Consider the following 23,446-nt stretch of genomic DNA (forward strand, 5'->3'; position numbering starts at 1 on the left):
TGGCCACAAGTAACCAGCAGGGATTTCCAACCCACCAGGGGAAGTCTTCTGGTAAATACCTGCAAAAGGGGATTTCTTTGCTCTTTCACATAGAATGCTAATGCTGAATGCTTGGAGGAGGGTGCTAAAAAGCCTCACATTGATTTTACACTGATTTGGGATTCAACCTAGACTTGTTGCTCAGGGCATCTTCTTGACTGCTATAATGTCTGGGCTGTGCCAGTGCTGACTCAGGAGCTTGTCATCAGCTCTCTGATGGTTCCTAATCCCTTGAACCACATACAGTCTCTGCACCTGACACAGAGCAGTGAACAAGTGCTAGAAGCTTGTCTATTTTGACCTGTCTGCATGAGTTCTTCCAATGAAAGGCGTTAACTCTCCTGGAAAGTCTTTTGTTTACCCTTGGATCATTGCTGCTGCAGCAACACTGTCTGCTTTGTATACTGTTTTGTGGTCTGATTTGTGTAGTCTACCTACTACCAATAGAGTCCTGCTAGCCATTGTTTCTCTGACATTGTTTCCCAGGCTGGGGAAAATTATACAGTCTTCCTGTTGTCCATCAGGTGAAATTACTCAGTATGTATAGAAATGAAATAGCTGTCCCAATGACTCTGGCTCTTGGAGAGTGTAGATATGTGTTTAGAAAGTTTATGTTAAAAACTGCCAAGTTTATGTTAAAAAAACTGAGAGCCCAGAAACTTTGAGTCATTCTGTAGCACATCTGGATGCTCACGTTCACACCCCTTACATCATTAGAAAATGTTGTGCAGGGACAGATGCAATGGACCACTATGAGAAAACTGAATCTGCACATTCCTGCACTTTCTGGCTTGCCATTAGAGTTTGTGGTAGGATTTTGAGCAGTCTGTTATGCTTCACCTAACACCAGGAAAGCCGTTCTCTATTCCTCTTGAATCTCCACGTCCTACCTTTATGCAGTTGCAAAGGGTGCATGCTTGTAGCAATTAGGCACTGCCTATAAACTAGAAATTCCAGAGAGTGCAGCCAAAGGAGGGGCCTAGCCAGCCCTTTGTTGTTCAATGCTCAATAGCGGTCTGACACCCTTGAATATGTCATGTTTTCTTTTGCTTGGATCTTTTGATGAATGTTATATTAGCATCTTGCAACATAATGTGAGGATGAGCAAAGCAGAATGCTTTCTCTCTTCTGGGGAGATGCTCTGGAGCTGAGGGTCCGCTGTCTGAAGATGTTACAGGAGCCTGGTGATACTGGACTCCGTTAAGCACAGGTTTCCAGTTGCATCCCAGTATAGAAAGGAGAAGCAGACGTTCAAGCAGCTTGAACTTAGTCCACTGTGCCCTTCATGGAAATCAGCAGTATTTCAGAGTCTGTGAGGAAAAGGCATGAGGACAGGCAGGGAACTATGGACTTCTTTGGCTTGCTTTGTGGTAGGGAAAATACCACACTTTTGCAACTAGCTCTGACTTTGTTGCTTATCTAGCAAGAGGTACAGAGTCAGAGTAGGCCAGTCCAGGGTGGAGAAACACACATGAGCATGGCCAGGCCACAGCTTGAGAAGAGAATTATGCTGAACGGAGAGGGAGAGGAAGGCCCTTTTGGTGATTGTGTCTGTAAGATTGTCCACATTAACAGTATTAGTGCATAGCTTGTAATGCTTCCCACTTCCAGTCAGTCTCATTACAATTTCTTCTGACTTCAGCCTCTGCCAGCTATGCTACCCTTGCTTTCAACACTGTGAGGTTTGGGAGAGTGCTGTCAGCACGAGGGGGAAAAAGATACATAAAGCTGGATGTCATCAATGTAATGGCTGGCATTGCTGCCCAGATACTTCATCATATTCCCTGAAGGTTTTGCATAGATATTAAACAGAAGTGGCTGAAGAATTGAGCCCTGTGGCATTCTTTGTGTCACAGGTCATAGAGAGAAGGAGCAGCTGCCTGTCAGGGGCCTTGTGGGACCTGCTGGAAAGGAATAGTATAGCCAGCTCAGTGCAGTTCTCTCAACACTTGCCAAGACATGTAGTTGTCCAAGAAGGTCTCCAGGATCGCAGGCAACTGGTAAGTCAGGTAGTGCCTGCAAGATCTCTTAGTCTCTGTTCAACTTTGTGGGAAGGCCTAAGACCTCACTGGTGCTTCATTTCCAGACTCATTCATGAGTGTCTCCAGAAGAAGAGTAAAAAGTACCTTCTGAAGCTGCATTGCATCACTTCTCTCATACCACTTCTCTGATCTCACCCACTTTAAAACTGGATGGCAGTGCTGCTGAAAAACTAGGTGTGATTTAAAAGGTCTTTTTCGGTTGTCCTCGCTGCTGCTCACAGCGTCAAATGAACTAAAATGTAAGACTAGAAGCTGAATGTATAGTAAACAAAAACTCCATGGTCTTAAGGAAAGCAAGGCCCACATTTTTGATGGTGGCTAAGGACAATTGCAAACTGTAGAAGGAAAAGTCTGTTGCTTTCTGTTACATGACTAGTCATTTCTTCCTGTGCTATCAGGTTTTTACTTGCCTAGTCATGTAGTGAGCATGGGTTTAGAGGGAAATGACTGGAAAGAGGCCTGGCCTCAAGAACTGAAGACAATCTGGATTCATACTCAGAGGTATCTGGTGGAAATTTAAGAACTGCACTTAAGGAAGAGTGGTTCTTTGTTATACAAGTTTTCCCAGGGTTATGTGGACCTGTAATCATTGTTGAGCATGGTTGGTTATAGATCTTCAGGAAGTGCTCACCTTCTCTGGATACTAACCTGAATTGTGTTAGGCACTGCAGGAGGGGTATGCTGGATTCTGCCTATTTTGTAGCTGTTATAAAAGGTGTAAGTGCCCTCAAAAATATGTGACTTTGCAGGATGGACTGTGAAGTAGTGGTGGAGAGCTGCTCCACTGCTTTCAGGGCCCATCAAGGTCCCTTGTCAGCACAGAAACCTCTTGAACATCTGGAGTGAAGTCAGCCTCTTGGTCCTTGTTGCTAATTTATGGGCTTATAAGACAGGCAAGTTTTTGTGGTATTTTTTTTTTTTTGTTTGCTTTGTTTCTTGTTTTGTCTGCCTAGACAGCAGAGGCGCAGCACTAGGTACTATACAGAAAAGTAGTAAGTTGGAAACTTCAGTTTCTTAACATTTAAAAGAACAGTGACCTCAAGGAAGTCACAGAGTCTGATCTTCCATGCTGGTGCTTGCTGTCATGGCAGTGACTACCTGCAAGGCTGCACAGACTTGCACCGGGCTCACACTGCTGTCCCAGCACCCACAGGGCTGCTGGGGCTTTCAGAGTGCTCACCTCCCTGTGCACACCAAGCTTCCATTGCTCTCAGCCTGCTCTTTCGTTTCAGTCCCACTTTTTAACACCAGTAAAGAGACCCTAAACTCTACCAAATATTTACCCCTCATATGCAGCTTTGCAGGAGTATGCAATAGCATAGGTTGTTCTTTTCCAAGTCCAGGAGCTTTTACCAGTCAGCCAGAACCAGGTTATTTTAGTGCGCATGGGTTGGTATGTAAGTGCAAAGCCTGTGTATATGCCAGCAGTGTCACTGCCACGCCTGTCCCAAACATCTGGGGTTTCACCTGGGGCTCTGTACCGAAGGGCTGTGTGTTTTTCATGGTGTGCTGACAACTGTGTTCTGTATTTCCAGTTGTGCTGCCTTCAGTATGATTTGCCTTTCTTGTCCAGCAGTTGTTCATGTCTGCTCCTTGCTTTCTTTTTCCCAGCATCTTTAAAATCTGCACATTTGCTGATGATTTTGTGTCATTAATATCAATCTAGACAAGTCTGTGTGACCTTTAACTCCCCTGTCCAAAGGGAAGAATTGACCCTTGAAGTCAGTCACAGCACAGCACTGACTCATACATACTTTTCATAAAAATAATGAGGAAATTCCCCATAGTTCTTACAGATACTTTTTCAGGAGTAGAAGTGGAAGTCTTCCATAGCAACACAGTTTGGGAAAACTATGAAGCATGTAACAGATAATTAATCTTTTTTCTGACATATGATACACTTTATAATATTAATTTTTTTTCTCTTCTCATATCTCACTTGCTCAAATTCAACAGATCTTTTGAGTTTCATTTGAGCTCATGTGCTTTCCAGTCTTATTCCCACCCTTGTCTGTTCTCCAGCTCCATTGTAAACCTCCTGGGAGGGGGCTGGGATTTGTCCCACCTCCCTGACTCCACAATGATGAACACAATAGGACTGTACTTCCCCTTTTTTGCCCTGATTTTAATATATTTTCCTGCATAAGATAAAACATGCTGTGTTTAGATATGCAGCACAAAAAAAAGGAAAAAATATCTCTAAGTTTGAAGTTTTGAAAAAAAACAAAACAACAAACTGAAGTTTGGAATGAGTCAGAATCCTCCAGTAAAGACTAATGGTAAAAAAAAACCAAAAAACTAGGCACTGAAAAGTAATTTCAGGAAAGCTGTTTACTACTGACATATAGGTATCATAAGGAAATATAATTTCTTTGCTTTCCTATATTTTATTATTTGTTACTTAAAAAAAAAAAATCCATTTATAATTAAGGCCAGGGCAATTCCTCAAGGTCTCAGTATATGAATATCTTTCCAGTGAATAGTTAGAGAACTGCATTTTTTTGATCATGCTTGCTGTAATGGAGCCAAGGCAGGCGTTCTTAAAATATGGAGATGACTGAATGCTTCTAAATTGTTATTTTTCTTTAAGGCAAAAATCGCATATTTAAAATCTTTGAGATAAATGTAATGAAACATCTAGACTGCGAGATTTTGTCAAAAGTGAATTTGACTCATTAGTTTGGTTGCTTCTCTGCCATTAGGATCTCAAACCCCCTTTTCTCCCTTCTAGAAAAATCTGAAATCTAGTCTGCTTGATAGTGTGATTTAATGCCAAATATTTTACATTTGAAGACTTAAAGTTACTTTCAGTCTTAGAGCCAGGTGGAAACTGAAGCAATCTCCAGTCAGATCCTATGTCTGGGTTGCTGAGGTGTATTGTTTTCGTTAATACGGATGCTTTGTGGTATGCATGTTCTAATGACTGAAGTGATTTTTGGCATAAGGAAGACTTATGCAGTGGTGGCAGTTTTTTGTCACACAGCTATGCTTTTCTTTCCAGTAAACTCCTTAGAGTTAGAGAGCATCCCTGGTTTAATATAGAAGGAATCTGACATAGCTCTGAGGAAGCTCAAGTGTTTGTGGAAAGAGCTGTTAATCTTTGATCAACTGGGGTCTCCTTGTTACTGACTTTGATTACACAAGTGTACAACTTTAATTACAGCTTTTAATAAGATTTAATTTCTTCCTAGTCACATTCTTTGTATAGTAGAGCAGCTTATCTTTTCCTTTTTCCCCTGTTCCCCTTCCCTTCCCCCCTGCCTTTTTATGGAAAAGGGCGTTTGAGGTCATTGCAGGGGATTCGGTGTCCAGAGGGATCCCGCTGTACGCGCTCTGCCCATGACTATACCCTCCACTTGCTGGCACAGTCCAGAGAGCTCTCTCCTTCAGCTGCCCTCCAAATATCCCTGCACTGGCAGCTGCCCAGGAGCTGGTGGTCAGCAGGGGAGGACAGGTCTGAGAGGCACCATGTTCACACAGACGTTCACTGCTGCACAAAACCTCTGAAAAACCCTTAGGAAATCTCTGTAGCCAAAGGATATTCTGATCTCCCCATCACCGGATAACCTGAGACTTGAGTAAATTAAGTTCTGATCGTCAGAACTGAGAAGGGGAAATTTGAGGTGCCCCCCTTGTTATTTTCTGTATTTGTGTTCTTCCCTAAGCCTCTGCTTTTGGCCTCTGTCAGCAATAGGGTACTGGTCCAGTATAGCCAAGAGGAAAAAAGTTTGACTCCCATGCAAAGCATAAGGTACAACTGAGGAGTCACTTACAAGATGTGAGTCACAAAAAAGGGTTCAGATGTTAAAACAGCAGTTTGCACTGATTTGACATCCAGAGGTGTGCAAAATTTTAAAATGCCAGTTGTGACTATGGAAGAGGATAGTGTGGAAGACAACTAATAGAACAGCAAAGGGAGATCCTTTTATCTCTGTGCGTGCATCCCTTTGGCTCACTTGCTGTATGTGCTATACTCCTTTTGCACACTAATGAATATCAGAGTCAGAGCAAGTTATGCGATCTATCACTCTGCTCTTGTTTTCTAATGAACTTACCCCGAACAGGTAGCTTTCCTAGCTATTCGTGTCACGAGTGAATTTCACCTTGACAATAGATCAAGAATGAGGTTCAGCAGTGTGGCCCACCTACTTTGCAATGCTCCAGCATGACAGCTGCTTTGTGTCCTCAGGGTAGCTTTACTTTGATGCTTTTCCCTGTTTAGAAAACTTTGGGGGGAGGATTTTGGTAATCTCCAGCAGGCAGTTTTTAAACCTATCTCAAGGGAAGATGAAGATTCTACAGAATTTTTGAACAACCAGTTATTTATGAAGTAAGTGACATTGTCTTTAGAACTGTTATTCCCACTGGGCTCCAGAGAAAAGCAGCATTTGCCACGCTGGATCTGACTGGTCGCTGCTGTAGCCTGCCGCTCCTGGCACCTCGGGCTTCACTGTGGAAAACTCTGGAAGGCTTATGACAAAACATCTAGTCTGACCATTGTGGATATGGCTCTAGTTGTTAAGGGCTGTGTTTTAATGCCTCAGAAGCACACAGTAAGAGAACTATAGTCTTTGCTCTTACGGGCTCTTTGACACCAGAAATGCTGGAGCAAAGTTCTTCTAAACTTGGCTGGCTTTCTGGTTGCCTAAAACATACTGCAGTAGTTGCTGTAACATGGGATTGAAATCACTGGTTTGCTGAATTGACTGGACAAACTACAGGGGAAGAGAAACAATGAAATGAGTTCACTGTGGTGTATATAGGCCTGACCCAGGGTCATGGGCCAGTGTGATTGCATCATTTGCTCATTCAGTAGCCACGCTGCTACTGAAAAGATCTGTGTCTGGTTTTTGACAGCCTGACCTTTTGATGAATTTGACATCACTTTCTGCATGATGTGCTTCATCTGTGTCTCGTGTCACCAACATTCGCCTCTGTCCAGGCAAAGTTTCTCTGTTTGTTTTCTCTATTTTCAAACCAACCTCACGTCCCCTTTTCCTACTCTTGCTGGAAGGGGCCGTGCAATCATTCTCACTCTCCTGTCTCTTTTGGCAGACTTGGGGACCAGTTCTACAAAGAAGCCATTGAGCACTGTCGCAGCTACAACTCTCGGCTCTGTGCCGAGCGAAGCGTCCGCCTTCCCTTCCTGGATTCTCAAACTGGGGTAGCTCAGAACAACTGCTACATCTGGATGGAGAAGAGGCACAGGGGACCAGGTTGGTAGTGCTGTGTCTGTGAATGCATGTGCATGTACGGAGGGCTGGCCACTGAGCCCTCATGGGGTTTAATTAATAGCAGCTCAAACCTGCTACAGGCCACACAGAAGAGAAACTGCTAAACCTCTGCGCCTGCAGGGGATTTCCTTTGGTAACTGCAGAGAGCTCATGCTAATTACTCCCCCTCTCTACGCTAAGAAGTGCCTGACATGGTAGTTTCTAAGGCTGCATCATTGTAGCTATTTTCATGCTATCAATCCCAGTCTGTAGCGGAAGACTCCATGCTCTGCTTTAAACAGGATTGGAATTACCTCCAAGGTGGGGGTGGGAGTTTCTCAGATGAATGCTGAAAACAAGGAATTATACTAGGAAGGATATAAAACTGAAGTAAAATATAGGAGAGTCCAGTTAATGGAATGAATGTTGTTCTAATTGTCAGAAATATATCTATAAATCCCGGTTCTGCTTTAGATAGGTTAACTTGGATATCAGTTCTGGAGCTGCGGTTCCCTTGGGTACAGAGAGAAGTTGGTATACTTCCTTAAGGAGCTTTGGCTAATGCCTGTCCCACAGCTCAGTGAAGCTCAAGGGAAAAGAGCACTGTTATTTTTGTAGACTTTGGTCAGTTGTTCCTTTGTTAGAAAATCCATCTGAAATCCCTTTATTGAAGGGCAAAGGACATTCACCAGTTCAAAGACTTGAGGTGTTGCTCAGACAGAAGTCCTTCTGAACCACAGAGGGAATTTGGCTAGGTTGTAGCTCAGTATCTGACCAATAATTTGTTCAGGGAACAGATTTTTGACAGCACCAAAATGTATTTCTACCTTTTTTTCCCCAACCCCTTTAGTGCAGCCCAGAGAATCCAGGCAGGAAGGGACCTGGGGCACATGGATACTGGAAGTGTGACACGTGCAAATGTGCATAAATATGTGCCAGTTTTCTAAACAATATTGACACCCTCCCACCTTCACCCTCCACCCCCTCAAATTCTAGATCTGAAATTATGGGAAGGCAAAGCCTGCTCCAATCTCCTCTACTGTCTGGTTTACAGGAGATTAAGTGGGAGGAACATATAGGATATTCCTTTACCCTCCTGGAGCTAAGAAAGCAATTGCTGCTTCTGAAAAGTGCCTAGCTCTGTCTTAGTTGAAACTTTCCTTCTCCCTTTTTACTAAGATATACTAAAGGAAGGATCCTTGTGCTCCTCCTGTTACTAAAATGTCAAAAGTAGATTTAGTGTTGTCTTGCAGGACTATTAGAAAACTGTTTATATAGTAAAATGCAGCCACTTCTGGTGCAGGAGACAACAGGTGTTTTTATAGTGTTAAAAATACCCAAAGAATAGCTACCAAAACTGCTGGGGTAATTCAGGACTGCTGAATGCGGTTCACAAGATGGGAGCTGTCTACACTTCTGGACTAACCCTTTTTTTCTAGGGTGGCTTCCTAACCACAGTCAAGTTTTTTGCTTCAGCTGAAAATTCTCTAATCCCAAGAGATTATGCTTTGGATAAACTAGGTTTCTTCCCGTTCCTGTTCCTGTTCCTGTTCCTGTTCCTGTTCCTGTTCCTGTTCCTGTTCCTGTTCCTGTTCCTGTTCCTTCTCTTGCTCTTGTTATGAGTAAGGTGCTAGTATTTTTATCCTTCTGAACACAGTCAGAATACATACATACATACATACACACACATACATATATATATATATATACACATACATATATACATATACATACATACATACACATATATATATGTGTGTATGTATATATATATATATACAGGTATACATCTACTGTATGAATCTCATTGGCATCTGTACACATGCAGAAGGAATCATCACAAGTGTGTTACAGCATCACACCTGGGACCAAGATGCCTTAATTCTTTGCCTTTCTCAGCCACAAGCTTCGTGGACTACCTCGAGAAAATTAATTTTTCAAATCTTTCCTTCCTCACTTCTGATAGTGAACTATTTGGCAGCTTGCCCTGCAGAAGGGGATAGGTGACATTTCTCCTGCAGGTCTGCACTGGAGACGAATGGTGGAACATTCTTCACAGAGAGTATCAGGTGAAAGAAGCCTCCTGCATCTGCATTGGCCACCAAATCTGATGACATTGTTATTTTGAATTAGAATAATCAGTGTGAAATGAACCAGCCCTCCTCCCCCATATTTCCTTTCCTCTTTCTTGATTTTTATTAGCCCATTTAGTGCTACCTGGAGTGTCTTTGCGTAATCTGTTTCTTGTAGTATCAATTTCTTGTAGTATTAGGGTGAGTCAAGGCATCCCTCTACAGTTTTAGCATGTCCGGTTTTGGTCTGTACACAATGTACCTGTGCCCATACTAAAGGGCTCTGAAAATTCTCTGCCAGCCATCCTGGTATCTGTCTTGTGTGCTGTGCTCCCTACCATTTACTATCCTTAACCTGAAAAACTAGATAAATGGCAAAGCTCCAAGACCTATTTTCACTTATACAGACTTGAAAAACAGAGAAGAGTCAGGAACTCAGCATATTAACCTGAGTTCTTGCTGTCTTCTTTGTTAAAGGAGTCAGAAATCTGCATCTCCTGATTAACAGTTCAGGGTTAATTTCACACAATACTGCACATAACTCCCTCCTTTTCCCCTCCTCCTCTGGCCTTTCACACGAGCTTTGAGTTATGACTCTCCTACACTAATGAGATAAACAACATAACTCACTGCAGGTTCTGCTATTTCCTCTGTAAGCAAATGGTTGGAACCTTCTCTGGTTGCCCTATAAGGTACCAGAGAGAGAGACAACCCACTGAGGGCTGAAGACAGTAATATGCATTATTTCCATATTCACTGCAAAATTGCCTGTGAAGGAGCTGCATTCAGAGCAATCAGAACTGACCCTTTCCCTGTTGCCTCTCCTTTGTGTAAGATCTACACTTCATGTGAGCCAGCACAGCGACAGAAGAGGAACAGGGTAGAGAAATGAAGGCAGCATTGGTGGGTTGAATGAAGTGAAAATCTGATATGTGTTCTAAGTTCATTGGATGGCAGTATATTAATGAACAGATGTATTGTGAGCAGCAACACAGAGCTTACCTGAAGGGTTGCAGAGGTGGATGTTGGATCATCTGTTTCTTATTGATCTACCTGCCACCCTCTAAGGAAAAGGGTTTCCCAACTCTCTTCTTTCAAGTTTCTAATTGGGCTTTCAGCATGTGTAGTTGGCTTTTGCTGTCCTGCCTGAATCCAGAACTGCTCTTTCATATGAGTGCTTGCATTAGCAGATATTCCCCCAAAACTAGTAGATCTTTACTCCTCTCTGTCTACGACAAAAGGTGTGGTACTTATTCCTTCAAAAGGCTTTTCTGTGGAGGCCGGTGCAATGGAGGGCTGATTCTCTATCCTATTGCTTTGATCTGCCAATTGCCATTTCTGTGTTGTCTTAAGTCCCTGCACAGGACCTGCTGAGAAAGGGTGGGGCTTCTTGCCTCCACCTCTTTAATTACTCACATCAGAGCCAGGCACAATCCACCTCATCATTATAGCAGTTGTTTGCAGTGGTTAATGTTTGCAAAGTGGCATGAAGAAGGATGTCCAAACACTGCATAAGGGGTGGTTATTCATATTTTTATTTCCAAACAGGTCTTAGGCAACCTGATCTGAAATGTGTCCTTCTTGGGATGTACACAATGCCCAGCTTTCTGGGCATAAGTGTAAGAAGGGCATGAAAAGCCCAATAGCATTCTGTGCCCTGAAACAGCCAGAATCTCTGCAGATACTCCATCACTTGCCACAGATGCTTCAAGGCCTTGGAAGTAGGTGGAAGGTGCTGGGGTCTGAGCTGGCATTCCCAACAGCTGAAATATTTAAAACCAGTAACTTAGGTCTCACCTGCAGAATTTGATTAGCACATTCCCTCAAGGTGAATTATGTTATTGTGTCTTCCTCCCCACCCTCAAGTAAGAGGATATTGGTTTTTTCATTATTCTCAATTGGTATGGTGAGTTGCTTTTGTTCCCAAGCTGATACTCACTCATGGCTGCTTCAGAAGAGAGGAGAGAGCTCTTGGGCCATCCTCCTGCCCTTGAGCTGTTCTATTTTACTGGCACCCCCTTGATGCTGCCCAGCTGTTCGCTGTCGGTACAGTTTCAGATATAGCAACACCACTCCTGTTCTCTCTCTTATGTGGTCTTTCCTGGTTTTTGAGGACAATGAGTCTGGAATTGAAGTCATGCTTTGTGGCCCCTTCAAGACAACAGCAACAGCAGAAGGGCAAAGATGCCAAACCAGAACTGGTGGACAGAGAGGGCAGGAAAAGCAGAGGAGAGAATTAAATTCCTCCAACTTTTCTTTCTGGGTGTTTCTGTGTGTCATGACTATCTGGGGCAGTTGAGGATACTTTGAAGCACTTGTCGGTGTGCTTCTGTGCCCCTAGAAATGACGCATTCACAAAGCCCTGCTGTGTCCCGAATGCAAGAGAGCAAAGTATAGCTCGAACATTGGCTGAAGGGTGTCTGTCAGGAGAGCCAGGGCTGCTCTAAATCCAGTGATGCCAAATGTGATTTAAGGGAACATGCAAATGACATAAACATTATTGTGTATCTCCTCCCTCATTCAGAGTAAATGCATGAGGAGGTAAGAGTCAAAATGAACAATTAACATTCAAACAAAAATCCAGAATGTAAGCAAAACTACAGTCAGACCTCTTGGATCTTGGTTTGCTCCCTTTTGGAAGACAAAAATTTCCTGAGCTGCTCTGTGCATCAGGGCCTCAAGATTTGCATGTCAGAACTTCCTCTCTTCTCTCTCAAGGGGCTTTCTCTGCCCGTGGAGGAGGCATCACCCCTGTGACCCAGGAGAGTCTGAAATTCTATTTACCCTGAAGAAATCACAAATTATTTATGTGCAGCTCTGGTTTCAGTGAGCTGAATGAAGTGTCTAAGTGAGACCTAGATTCTCTGTAGGCCTGATCCCAAGAGGTGCCGAAGAGCCTCAGGAGCACTGGATGCCTTGAGAGTGTAGCTCTGTCTCATGATTTGCAGGATTGAACCTTCCAAGAAGGAGATGCTGGAAGGGCAAAAACAAAGATGCTAGAGACAGTGCTTGTGGTTTACATACTGAAACGTGATTAATTTTTTGCCTTTAATCTTCAGGCCTGGCCCCAGGTCAGCTGTACACATACCCAGCACGTTGCTGGCGCAAAAAGAGGCGTTTGCATCCCCCTGAGGATTCCAGGCTGAAGCTGCTGGAAATTAAACCTGGTAAGTATTTGTTTGCTGCCTCTCCCGAGCTGCAGAGCAGCTGGCATACATGCAAACCTGGCATTTAGACCTTGGACTTTATCTTTGCTGCTTTCCAACCATTTCTCATTGCATCTGTTGCATCTTACTTGATTTGCTGTAACCATAACCACCAAATCCTCTGCGTACAGCTCATCCCTTATAAAAAATGTGAACAACTTGTATTGAATGCAAGGGGAGCTGAATTTACCTTCAGTAGAGTTGAATCTTGGCTTCTATTAGAAAATTCACAAGGATGTAAAGAATTAATGTATTACTAACTTTTTCCTCGGTGCATTACTAATACAAAGTCTCACTGGCATCTGCTGCCTGATCTTTGTGAAAGAGACCACTGTGTGTGAAACAGTAAGTGTAAGATAAGATTTTTCTTGGTGGGGCTGTTGATGAGAGGTGTGACCAGATTATAAACAACAAATAATATAAAATAGTGAGCACATGCCACATTTGTGTATTTCTGTCTGACCGTATGTGTACCTTTGTCCGTTATTCTTTCATTCTTCTTGTCCTTGCTACTCTTGCACAATTAAAATATGCAAAGTGGTGAGTCTGGATGCTGAATGAGTGACTGTAAAGCAGATGTGGAGGAGCTGCAGCTGTGTCAGGTAGAACATAGTATAGTGCATTCTTCCCTGCAGTTAGTAATAAAGGCTTGCTGTCTCTGGGGCCAGCTATTATGAGAAAGACGGAGCACATATACTCACAGCTGTATGTGGTTTTTAAGAGGTGAGACACTGTCAGTATAAAAAGTGCAGGAGAAAACCCCCAAATGTAAATTAAGAATATTTAAAAAACCTGTTTGACAGAAGAAGGTGCCTGGGAACTGAGCTGTGCTCAGCAATACTGATGACTTTGCTTCTACACAGTAGTTGGTGGAGAGAGAGGAAAGGGCAACAGACACAAGTTCTAAACCCATTAAAATCAGAGACAAAATTCCTGTTGATTCTGGTAGAAACAGTTTTTGAAAACTCCCTACCTTCAGTAAAGGAGACATCAGTGGACAGTTGAAAAAGAGGAAGAAATGTCTATAACTGCTCAGTTGGGGTTCAAACCAAGGGCAAAATCTCAGCCAGAAAATAAAACTAGACCTCACAGCAGAGCTGCTTGGAAAGAGCTGATGAAATCAGTCACATACGTTGATGAAAATGAGACTGGACTCTAGGAAGAGGATGATGTTGGCTCATAGAAGTGCCTACCTTAGACTTTGTGATGATGTCTTGGTACTGCTGTGCCATGGTAATTTTGTAAGATAAAGCAGTAGGGTAGAGTTTGACTATTTTTTGTTTGCATTATTCTTCTTTGCTGTACTCACTGAATGCCAAATTAGTGCATCCTACATGCCACAGGGCATGAAAGGCAATTACCACAAAGTTATCAGATAAAGAGACCTCAGCATGTCTGTCTCTGTGTTGTTTTCCCTGCTATAAACATCTCCTCTGCATCTCAGGAGTGCTACTTTTGTTGCATTGCCGGTGGCAACCAAATAAGGCGAGTTATATTGCTCTGCCATTTAAATCTATTTTCCAACCAATTTCTATCTAGTGATTAACTTTCCTTATCAGTTATACCACAAAACAATTTCATTCCATCTGTGCATATCCAGAATAGACTCACTAGCCAAAAGTGGGATTTTTCCCTTTTCTGATCTGAAAGTGTAAAACCTATGGAAAACACTGGACCTCTGTTTAAAGGTAGCTTTTGAGATTTGTGAGAAAAAGAGTATAATTTATATTCAACATGGACAGCAGAAATACTATAGATTTTGGTGGGGAATACTGTCGTAAAACTTAATGCTGAACCTAGGAAGCTACGTAATGCTGACTTCTTTAGTCCTCAGTTAAACATCAGATGGTTGTGTGGGGCAAAGATGTGGAAATTTAAGATTACTAAAAAAGCACAGCTGTAGGACATATAAGATAAATTTGAAAGAAATCTAATCTACATGTTCCATAGTTTTACTTTACCTAGGACTTGGGCATCCTGTTCATTCCTTGGAGCTGTTCTCAGCAGTTAGAGAGTGCTTATGCTTGGTTAAGGTGCAAATAGCTGATTTTTATAGAGGCTGTGGAATTGTTGATATATTTTTATAGATATTTATAATTGTTACATGGCATGTGCAAGCAATGCACTTCTACATCAAATCAGGGCTAAACCTTAGTTGTATTATGTTAACTGCATAGAAGTACTTCTTGTAAGACAACCACTGTAACAAACACAGAAGAAAATCTTTGCTCCAAAAGTTGCCATTCCAGCAGTTAATGGGAGTGGCACCAGGGGTGTGAATACCTGCTTGAACTGCACCTGGGCTTTCAGAGAGGCTTATTCTAGCAAAAAGTTGTGTTCAGAAAGTCCTGTATTCAGAAGACACCTACATAATTCAGGAGATACACAGACCTAGGATTTTTGTTTTGGTAAGTCATAGGCAGGCATCAGCTGGTCAGTAAGTAGCATCAAGCTATTGCCAGCAGTTTGTGGGTACAACAAATCATTTAGTAATAGTATAGTATACTATTTTAGTTTTATAAGCTAACATAGTTTTATATAGTTTTAGGTTTATAGTTAAAACATGCTTTTGAAGGTTTGTGTAGTACATGACTCAGTGAATAAGAGTTTCACGTTTGGTAATACCAAACTCTGATGAAGAAAATCATGCTCCAGTGGTCTGCTGGTTTTTTTGTAAAATGCAAGGTGCACTACAATGTTTTTCCTGGGGTGAATTGATGCCTGCTTCTTAATAGAAGATGCCCCCTCCAGACTGTCCACATCTCTTTTGTATAGCGGGGACCAAAACTGAGCACAGTATTCCAGGTGTAGCCTGACAAGCACTGAATATGATAATTACTTATCTCTGCTGGTGATGCCCTTGCTGATGCAACCCAGCATCCTGTTGGCTCTATTTTTTTTGTCACAGCAGCACACTGTTCATTCATATTGAGCTCATGGTCCACCAGGACACTGAGGTTCCTTATCACGGAGCTGCTCCCCAGCCAGGCAGATCACAGCCTGTCCTGCACTCCTGGATTATGTTTTCCCAGATACATTTCTGTAGCTGTAGGACACGAAATTATTGACATGAACACAGCTCAGTGTATGATAGGAAAAAGAGAGTGATTTATTCCATAATTCCAATATTTATAGATTCTTGACAATGACCAGGGATTGGATAGTCAGGTTACCACCTTCCCAATCATACCGGTCATGAGAAACGTCCATCAAAAGACATTTATTTAATGGAATGTATAAACATCTATGTTTATAGTTACTTTCCTGGGAAAATGGCTAGAAACTATGAAAACAAGATCAGAAGGTTTAGTTCTCAGGGTGACACATTTCCTAGGTGCAGAATTTTAAACTTACTAGGTATTGATAGTCATATAATATTTGTGAAAATAAACTTCTGTTCAACCAAGTATGAGAAACCTGGTTCTCTGCAGAATCGAGCAGTTTTTGCATGGCACTTTGGCACAGAGCAGTGGGAAGGCTGCAAGCAGCTCATGCTTCCACATTAATTCAGCTGCCTGTTCTCCTGCCCAGCAAAAGAGGAGCAGAGCTGAGCTCCTGTTCCTGACAAGTCTGGCAATGGATGAGGGAGAGGGTTGAGCTAGGTAGCCTGACTTCCAGTGGAGTCAGAGAAAAAGGAGAATTTTTAACTCTACAACCACTGTGAATGCGAGCAGTAGGGTTCAGGCCCTTGCCAAAATCAGAGCAGTTGGAAAGAGAGGGTTTAGAAGTGAGAGGGACATCCTGGCTTAGACCCAAGGCCCCTTGAAATTATAATTGATCATTGTCCTATATACTTAGTGGTTTTGTGGTGCTGGGTAGTATGATTCAGTGTTGGGTCAGCTATCAAAATTGTGGAAGTGCTATTGCCTACAGTAAACCCTGCTGACAGGCAGGTATTACCCAAGCTTTGCACCTATGCAGATGAGAACAGATATGGAGAGTGTGGCCAAAAACTCTGGTGGAGTTTAAATTGGTAGTGTCCTACTTCAGTCTCACATGATGGCTAAATATAGGTACATACCTACATACCTACAGAGCTTTTATTTTGCATAGTAAGTCTAAAGAATATGACTGTAATGTTTTTGTGCCAATTTGCTGATGTAGTTTGGTTTTGGACTGAAAGCCCACAGTGAGGTTTCAGAGAGGTCAGCCTTACCACCCACTTGGAGGGTGTGAAGTAGAGTTTGTTTATGCTACTGCTGTGCTGAGAATGAGCTGGGGTCCTGTACTAGTGTCTGTCCTCTTACTTATATCTGGACAGTCCAGTGTTTAGCTGAGCTACAGAAATGGAGTTTTTTTACCAGTTGTTGGATAAGGAAAAGCAAACAAAATATTTGTCATTTGGTATTATGAACCATGGTGGTTGTTTGAAGCAAGTACTGAAAACAGATTTTTAGTTCCAGTTGTACAATGCCTGATCTGTTTTTAGTCTAGCATATAGGGTATACCTAGGTGAGTGTGCTTGTGGATGAATGAACTAAATCCTTACAGGTAAGCTGTTATCTCTTTAAAGCATCTCTATTTACCTTTTGGAGACTGTGACTGATTGTACAAGGTACTGTATGTTTCCTGGGAAGTGAGAAGTGCTCCCAACTCTTGGGGGAGATGCTGAGCATGTGGAGATCTGTGCTCTTTAAGATGGGGCACTTCACCAAGATAAAGTTAAGATGACATAAAAAAGCAAAGAACAGAATTTGCAGTAGTATCTCTTAGCATAGCATCTCGAGACTCAAGCAGCATGTTAGATCATCATCCCCAGGGGTTGTTGTGAAGTCGTCTGAGCCATATATTTACAGTCCAGATATACAAAATATAGTGAAGGAAGTACTTTGATTCCAAAACGGAGAAATGAGCGACAAAGGGAATAGACTACTTCCATGATGTTTTAACCAGAGGTTTGTGGTACAGCTGGAAGTCAAACCCCAAACCAAAAAGAACACAGTGCTGCTGAATTCCATACTATTTTTTCTACTCCTGGTTGCTATGGCTAGTTTCACTCAAAGATATTAGAGCCTAAAAAATAATTCAAAAAAGTTAATTCCATGCGAATTTCCTTGTACATTTTTTTCTCCCATAGGCCAATTAATATTGAGTAGTTTCACTTTTGATTTCAGCAATTTCTACACAAACACACGTTGGTTCCTGTTCTGTACGACAAGACAGCAGTGTTGTTTTGCTATAAGCACTGTAAAGAGAGGCACAACTCTTCTTAACAAAAACTTTCTCTACTATTTCACACTATTTGACACTTTTCCTACTATTTTCTCTGTAATTAAAGGTCATGTTATGTTATAGAACCTGCCTGTGGATCCTTTTTAAGGTCCATTAAGGCTATCTTAGGATCATAACTGGAAGAATAATTCTGGTGCCAAATAAGAGTATGTCTGTAATATGCAGATGAATTGGATACAATATTCCTGAAGGAGGCTATAATATAAACCTATCAGCTGTTCAGACTTCTGACAGATTTCTGCAGATGTGAGTTTACCAAAGATACTTTCTGTATAGAGCTTATTTCAGGTTTTTTAATTGTTCATGGCTTTTATCAACGTGATCAACCCTGCATTTGAGGTGGAGCTGACTTGACAGGAGCAGGTCTGTTTCTCTGATGATCTGGTCTGGATTTCTCATGTAAGACGGATTTCAAAAGCCCGTTAGCAAACTTTCTGTGAGTTTTGCTGCTGGCTCTCCAAAACTCTGAAATTAAAACATCAATTAAAACCTACTTTCAATCCAAGTGCTTCCGCACTGTGAACTACTTTGCGTTAAAAAGCAAACAGAACCTCCCAATTCTCCTCGCCTCCTGTGACGCGTACTTGGAATCTCGCTGTTTTTGTGGCTGCGGCGGCGCGGCGCGGCCGGCAGAGGGCGCGGCGGGCAGCGGGAGCTCCGCGCCCGGGCCGCTCCCGGCGGGAATTCCCCGCGGCGGGAACGGCCGCAGCGCGAAGCCGCGCTCGCTGGGAACCGCACCCGGCCTGCCGAGAGCCTACAGCAGAGCTCAGCCCCACTCACACATCTCTATTTTTGTCACCTCGTGGAGAAGAAAACAAACAAAAAAAACCCCCCAAAAAACTCATAACTTTTTGGGACAGGGAGGGTGGATGGTTTTCAGCTCCTATTTAATTTGTTAGAAAGCGCATCTGCATCCTGACCGTGCCGAGTCCTGAGCTCGGTCTGTCATGTGCGTCACATTTCCATAGAACTTTGGAACAAAATCAAGCTTTATATTGTGAATCCAAATCTGAGAGCAGGGATGCCAGAAGGTGTTCAGTTTTTTGTCTTTGCTGTTTTTTTTATACCGGTATAAATATTGAATTCTGCCTTTTCTTTTGGGTTTCTGGCCTAAATTTTAGTATGTGTTTATTCATCAGCTAAGCCTGCAGCTTACAGATGGGTCCATCAATGCTCCTGAATCGAAACAGTAGGCTCCAATTCTCCACTAATCTCGTCTTCACAGCAGGACATGGCACCACAGGCAAGAGTTGCTGCTTTAAGGCACTTACACATCCAGCTATGCCTTGTGTTAGAAAAAGTGACTTTCTGTCACCAAGAGAAAACTCATCAGTGTGGGGCCTCCTTGTGGATCAGCTTCTTTCTATTACACACTGGTTACATTTAACCAGTTTATTCCATCTCATCCACCACCTTTAAATTCTACCTACAACAGGGACCTTTGCTGGTCCAGCTCTCTGGCAAGATAAAATTTTCTTTTCGTTTCTTACATGGCACTAAGAATATCAGAGAACCTGTCTCTTTTTGCATGTATTCACTGACACAGAATCACGACACAGAAGTCCTGCAGTGAAATACGTATTTGTCCTGTTGCCAGTCTGCAGCAGAGGTGCCCATCTCAGCACGCCAAGTCATACCACACCATCACATCCTTGCATCTCCCGTGCCCCACACAGGACCAGGGCCAATGGAATATGTATTTTCCTCTCACCTTCTCAGTATGTGAAATGGAGGTGCTAAAAACATCAGTCTCGTTTGTCTGACTCAGAGGAGTACCTAACAGTTACCTAATAAATACTTCTAGAGAGATTGGGAGGGGTATGGGAAGCCTCTAAATAAAAATAAATGAATGGATAAATCATGCCATTTGCAAAGCCCTCAAAGTGCCAGCATTAAATGTTTTGGCCAGAAAGCCTTGCAAAACTGGTATGGAAGTGTACCAGCTCTGGTGCACAGCCTGGGCTTATGTGTACCAGGATGATGATGAAAAAATAAGTAATTTGTTACACACCCATATATACAAATAAAGAGACTCACCACAGGTGAACTGTTGAGCCAGTTTTTGCAAGGCTGGCTGTGCACTGTAATTGCTGGAAAGATATCTTGTGTTTTGCACAGCATAATTCTTCTTGCTTTGTTTTTCTGGCCACTGGGGAGCCAGCCTTCTCTATGTCATGGCTGCCAGGGCTGTGGTAAGCTCTCCTTCACATCACGCACTGCTCTTGCTGGGTGTTGTTACATGTGATAAGCTGCAAATTCTTAGACTAATTCAGCTCAGTGACTGTAAGTAAACGTGTATTTTCCTCCAAATGGAATGTCATGATTTTGCAGTTATGGAAGTAAAATGCAAATTTCTATAAAAGCAAATAATATTCTATAAATAGCCCAGTCAAGAAAACAAAAACTCCACAGTCATGCTGGTAGAATTTACAGGATTAACTTTGTGTGAATAGTTTCTCTTTCATTTGTAAGATCTGGAACAGGTCACTACACGTATTTTATATTCAAAGTTTTACCAGGAGAACTCTGTTGTTTAGCTAAGACGGCTTGTATGAATCACCCAGGATTACTCCTGGTTCTTGTGTGGCTGAGCCAGTTTGCATAATTAGGAGAGAGATGCATGAAGAAGCTACTGGGCTTTGGAACCCCTCTGGGTTTTGATCAAAAGCCCACTGAAGCCAAACCCCTCTGGCTCTAGTCATCAGGCTAAGGCAGCAGTAGCAACTGAACAAGATAAGGCAATTTTGGAAGCTGTTAAATCTAGTTTTCTGAGTTCTCTGGATCTTATCACTGGGAATGGGAACATAGGCTGCATGTGCAGCCTCCCACAAACATAAAGCTGTTGTAATTTCAGAAGCAGTGCAGCCACTTAAAGGTATTTTTCTCCACTGGTGTGTCATCTTGGCTGTATTTAGTATATTTGTGAAAATAGAGTTATGATGACTTTGGAGGCAGGCTGTTCTGCAAAATGTTTTGGTCACTACAGTTGGCCATTAAATTGAAGGAATGGATTGTGCTGTTGATCTCCTTGGAGCCTCTACAGTGTGACTGCAGGTCATCTCTCAGGGCTTGATCTCAAAGATGTGAGGAAGGGCTCGGACAGCTGAGATGGCGTTGGCTTGAAATACCTGGGATGCTTGAGAGAGAGCTTATTTGTGGTGCTGCCACCCTCTCTGAGCTATCCAGCCCATTGTTTTGCTCGTTTGCTGTTCTTGGCCACTGTGTTTGACCTACATCTGGCTGCTAGGATGCATCTTTGGGAAGAGGTTATTCAGCATGTGCCTCTCCAGCTGCCAAGGCCTGACTGAGAATGCTGTGTCTCTAGGAGACACATTATTGCTCCTGGAGAGGTAGAATGCTCTGGGATTTATCTCCTTGCTATGAAGTTAACATTGATGTGTGTAAGTAGGCATCAGGATTATTTATTTATGAAATAAACGGATTTAGCCTTAAAATTAAAGGAGTGAAGGTAAGCTCAAAGCTTACCAGAAGAAAGGGCTATGGAAACCACTGGGGAAACACCAGGGGATGGCACCTGGGGAAGTGCTGGAACCTGTCAGATTCATTTCCCTTAAGGCACAAATCACCAGCTCTCCAGTATGGGGAGGGGCAGACAGGAACCTGTATGCCCTGTCGGAATCTTAGAGCTAGAACTGAACCTGAACAGCTTTCCTGGCAAACCTGCTGCCCCTTTTCTAAGTATAACCAGTAAAAATGCCTGAAAACGGATAAGCCACGTTGTCAAAAGGGTTTTTGTGGGGCACGGGTACTGTTCAAATGCAAGTACTGGACACAAGATCCTAGGAAATGGGTATTTTAAATCTAATTCATTGCATCTATTTTGTCTGTTCATATGAGTAATTCTGGGAATTCTCTGGTAATCACATGAAAAAGGGTTTGTAGGATCAAGGCCCCAGGGTTTAGTCTCATAAGATGCCAAGCTGTCTAACCCCAGCAAAGGAAAGCACCTGAGCTTGGGCTTTAAGAACATGAGCGATCTTTTAGGAATTAATGGGACTTGCCACATGCTTAAAGTTAAATCTACATGTAAAGTACTGGGTTAGACCAGACTTACAGGTTTGCTACTCAGCATCCTGCACAGAGCCCAGGGAAGTGACTGGCCTACTAAGTCAACAGTATGGTAGAACCTATGTGCTGCTTTATAGAAGAAAATGTTAACAAAAACCAACAAAGATATTATGGAATATAATTACATAAAATATGGCTTAAAAACCCCTATTTATTAAATTTTATTGTTCTCCTGACACATAGCAAATTAAATTGATTTGTAGCATGAAATATTTTAATATTTATAGCAGGTGTTATTTTCCTGGTGCATAATACAATAGAATGAGCAATCAATGTTAATATAACATTCAGTTTCAACTCTTACAATCCAAGCTTTATAGAATTACAGAGAGTAGAATGGAGAGAGTATGATGACTTCCCCTCCCACATCCCTGTACCTCCTACCAACCTTCCCTGGTGGAAGTTTCCATTCTTCATTCCCATTCTCTGTAGTAAACATTTTACAGCCTCATAGTCATCTCGTAGCCGAGAGATATTAAGTATATTTTTACTAGATTATTATTAATTTCAATATTCCCTGCATTTTGCATTTGATTGACTAATAGTTTATTACAGGTGTTTTATTCTTCAGGATTCTGACACTATTGGTGTTTGGTACAGCATCCCTTCCCAGTAATGAACTCCCACTCCCAGTAATGAAGGAGGTTTGATGCAATACATTGGAATAGGTGAATGTGGTTTTTATGTGCAATGTCCTCTGGACCACAGATCTCACTTAAGGAGCATGGTTCCCCTTAAACAAACCAGGTAATTTAGGCCTGGGACCTAAGCTGTTGCAGGTAGGTAGTTCTGATAAAGACAACAGCAAGCAGCAATTTCCATCAGCTAAAGCTATGGTTGTTGATGTAGGAGAAAGGATGAAAACTTTACCCCTCTTGATGGAAATTATGTCCTTCTGAATGCATGTGATTGCCCTTGGCAAGTATGGGGTTTATGTCTTAGGAAAACATATGGTCATGATTAATATCCTATGCATATCCTAAAGAGCTGTAGTGGAAATCCTTTTGTTTTTGGCCTAAAGTAAACAGCATTGCATGATGGTAATAAAAGACAAGTTTTCAAAGCTGGCTCAGATAGAGTGCTAAAACTACATATGAACATTTGAAGCAATTTCTTTGTGTTATTGAGGGATGGTGAATGCTTTTATCTTCTCATGATTTCCTTGGTGCAATGTCTGTAAATGACACAGTTACAGATATGTGCTACTCTGACAAAGTGAGGTTCGTGGTTACAGGAATTTCTGTGGTGATGCTAATTTGTAAGTGATGCTATGGATACATCTGCCATGTAATGCTCATTGCCTAAGTGAGGTAGCAGCACGGCAGGAGAACTGGAAACACAGAGGCTGTATGTGTGAGCAGCGCTAGACACCAGGAAAGTATCAGCAACAAAGACACTATTAACTGAATAGAAAGGACTCAGGATTAAGTGCTTTGTGCCTCTGAAGCTGCTATGCCAGGACTGGCACTATAAATATGCTTACAGTATATTCTTTCAGGGAGCTTTCTGTTAATATCTGAGCGGGCAAAATAAAAAAAATAAAATTAACCTCT

The 23,446-nt window shown here is 42.3% G+C and overlaps 1 protein-coding gene across 7 annotated transcripts in view; it reads left to right on the forward strand.

Annotated features, from left to right (window-relative positions):
* The window catches only part of DPF3 (double PHD fingers 3), a 167,768-nt gene that overhangs the window by 60,290 nt on the left and 84,032 nt on the right, over positions 1–23,446 (forward strand). For all 7 annotated transcript variants that reach the window (XR_001331443.2, XM_014252104.2, XM_014252105.2 and 4 more), the window contains exons 2-3: positions 7,137–7,297; positions 12,426–12,533. Coding sequence is in view for 6 of the 7 variants with exons in the window: in XM_014252104.2 (XP_014107579.2) it covers positions 7,137–7,297; positions 12,426–12,533 (269 nt within the window). In the remaining variant the exon portion in view is untranslated. The remainder of the gene's footprint in view (positions 1–7,136; positions 7,298–12,425; positions 12,534–23,446) is intronic.

The sequence above is a fragment of the Pseudopodoces humilis genome, chromosome 7 (assembly GCF_049639895.1).
Source record: "Pseudopodoces humilis isolate 2021_Gansu_Grassland_sample_001 chromosome 7, ASM4963989v1, whole genome shotgun sequence".
NCBI lineage: Eukaryota > Metazoa > Chordata > Aves > Passeriformes > Paridae > Pseudopodoces > Pseudopodoces humilis.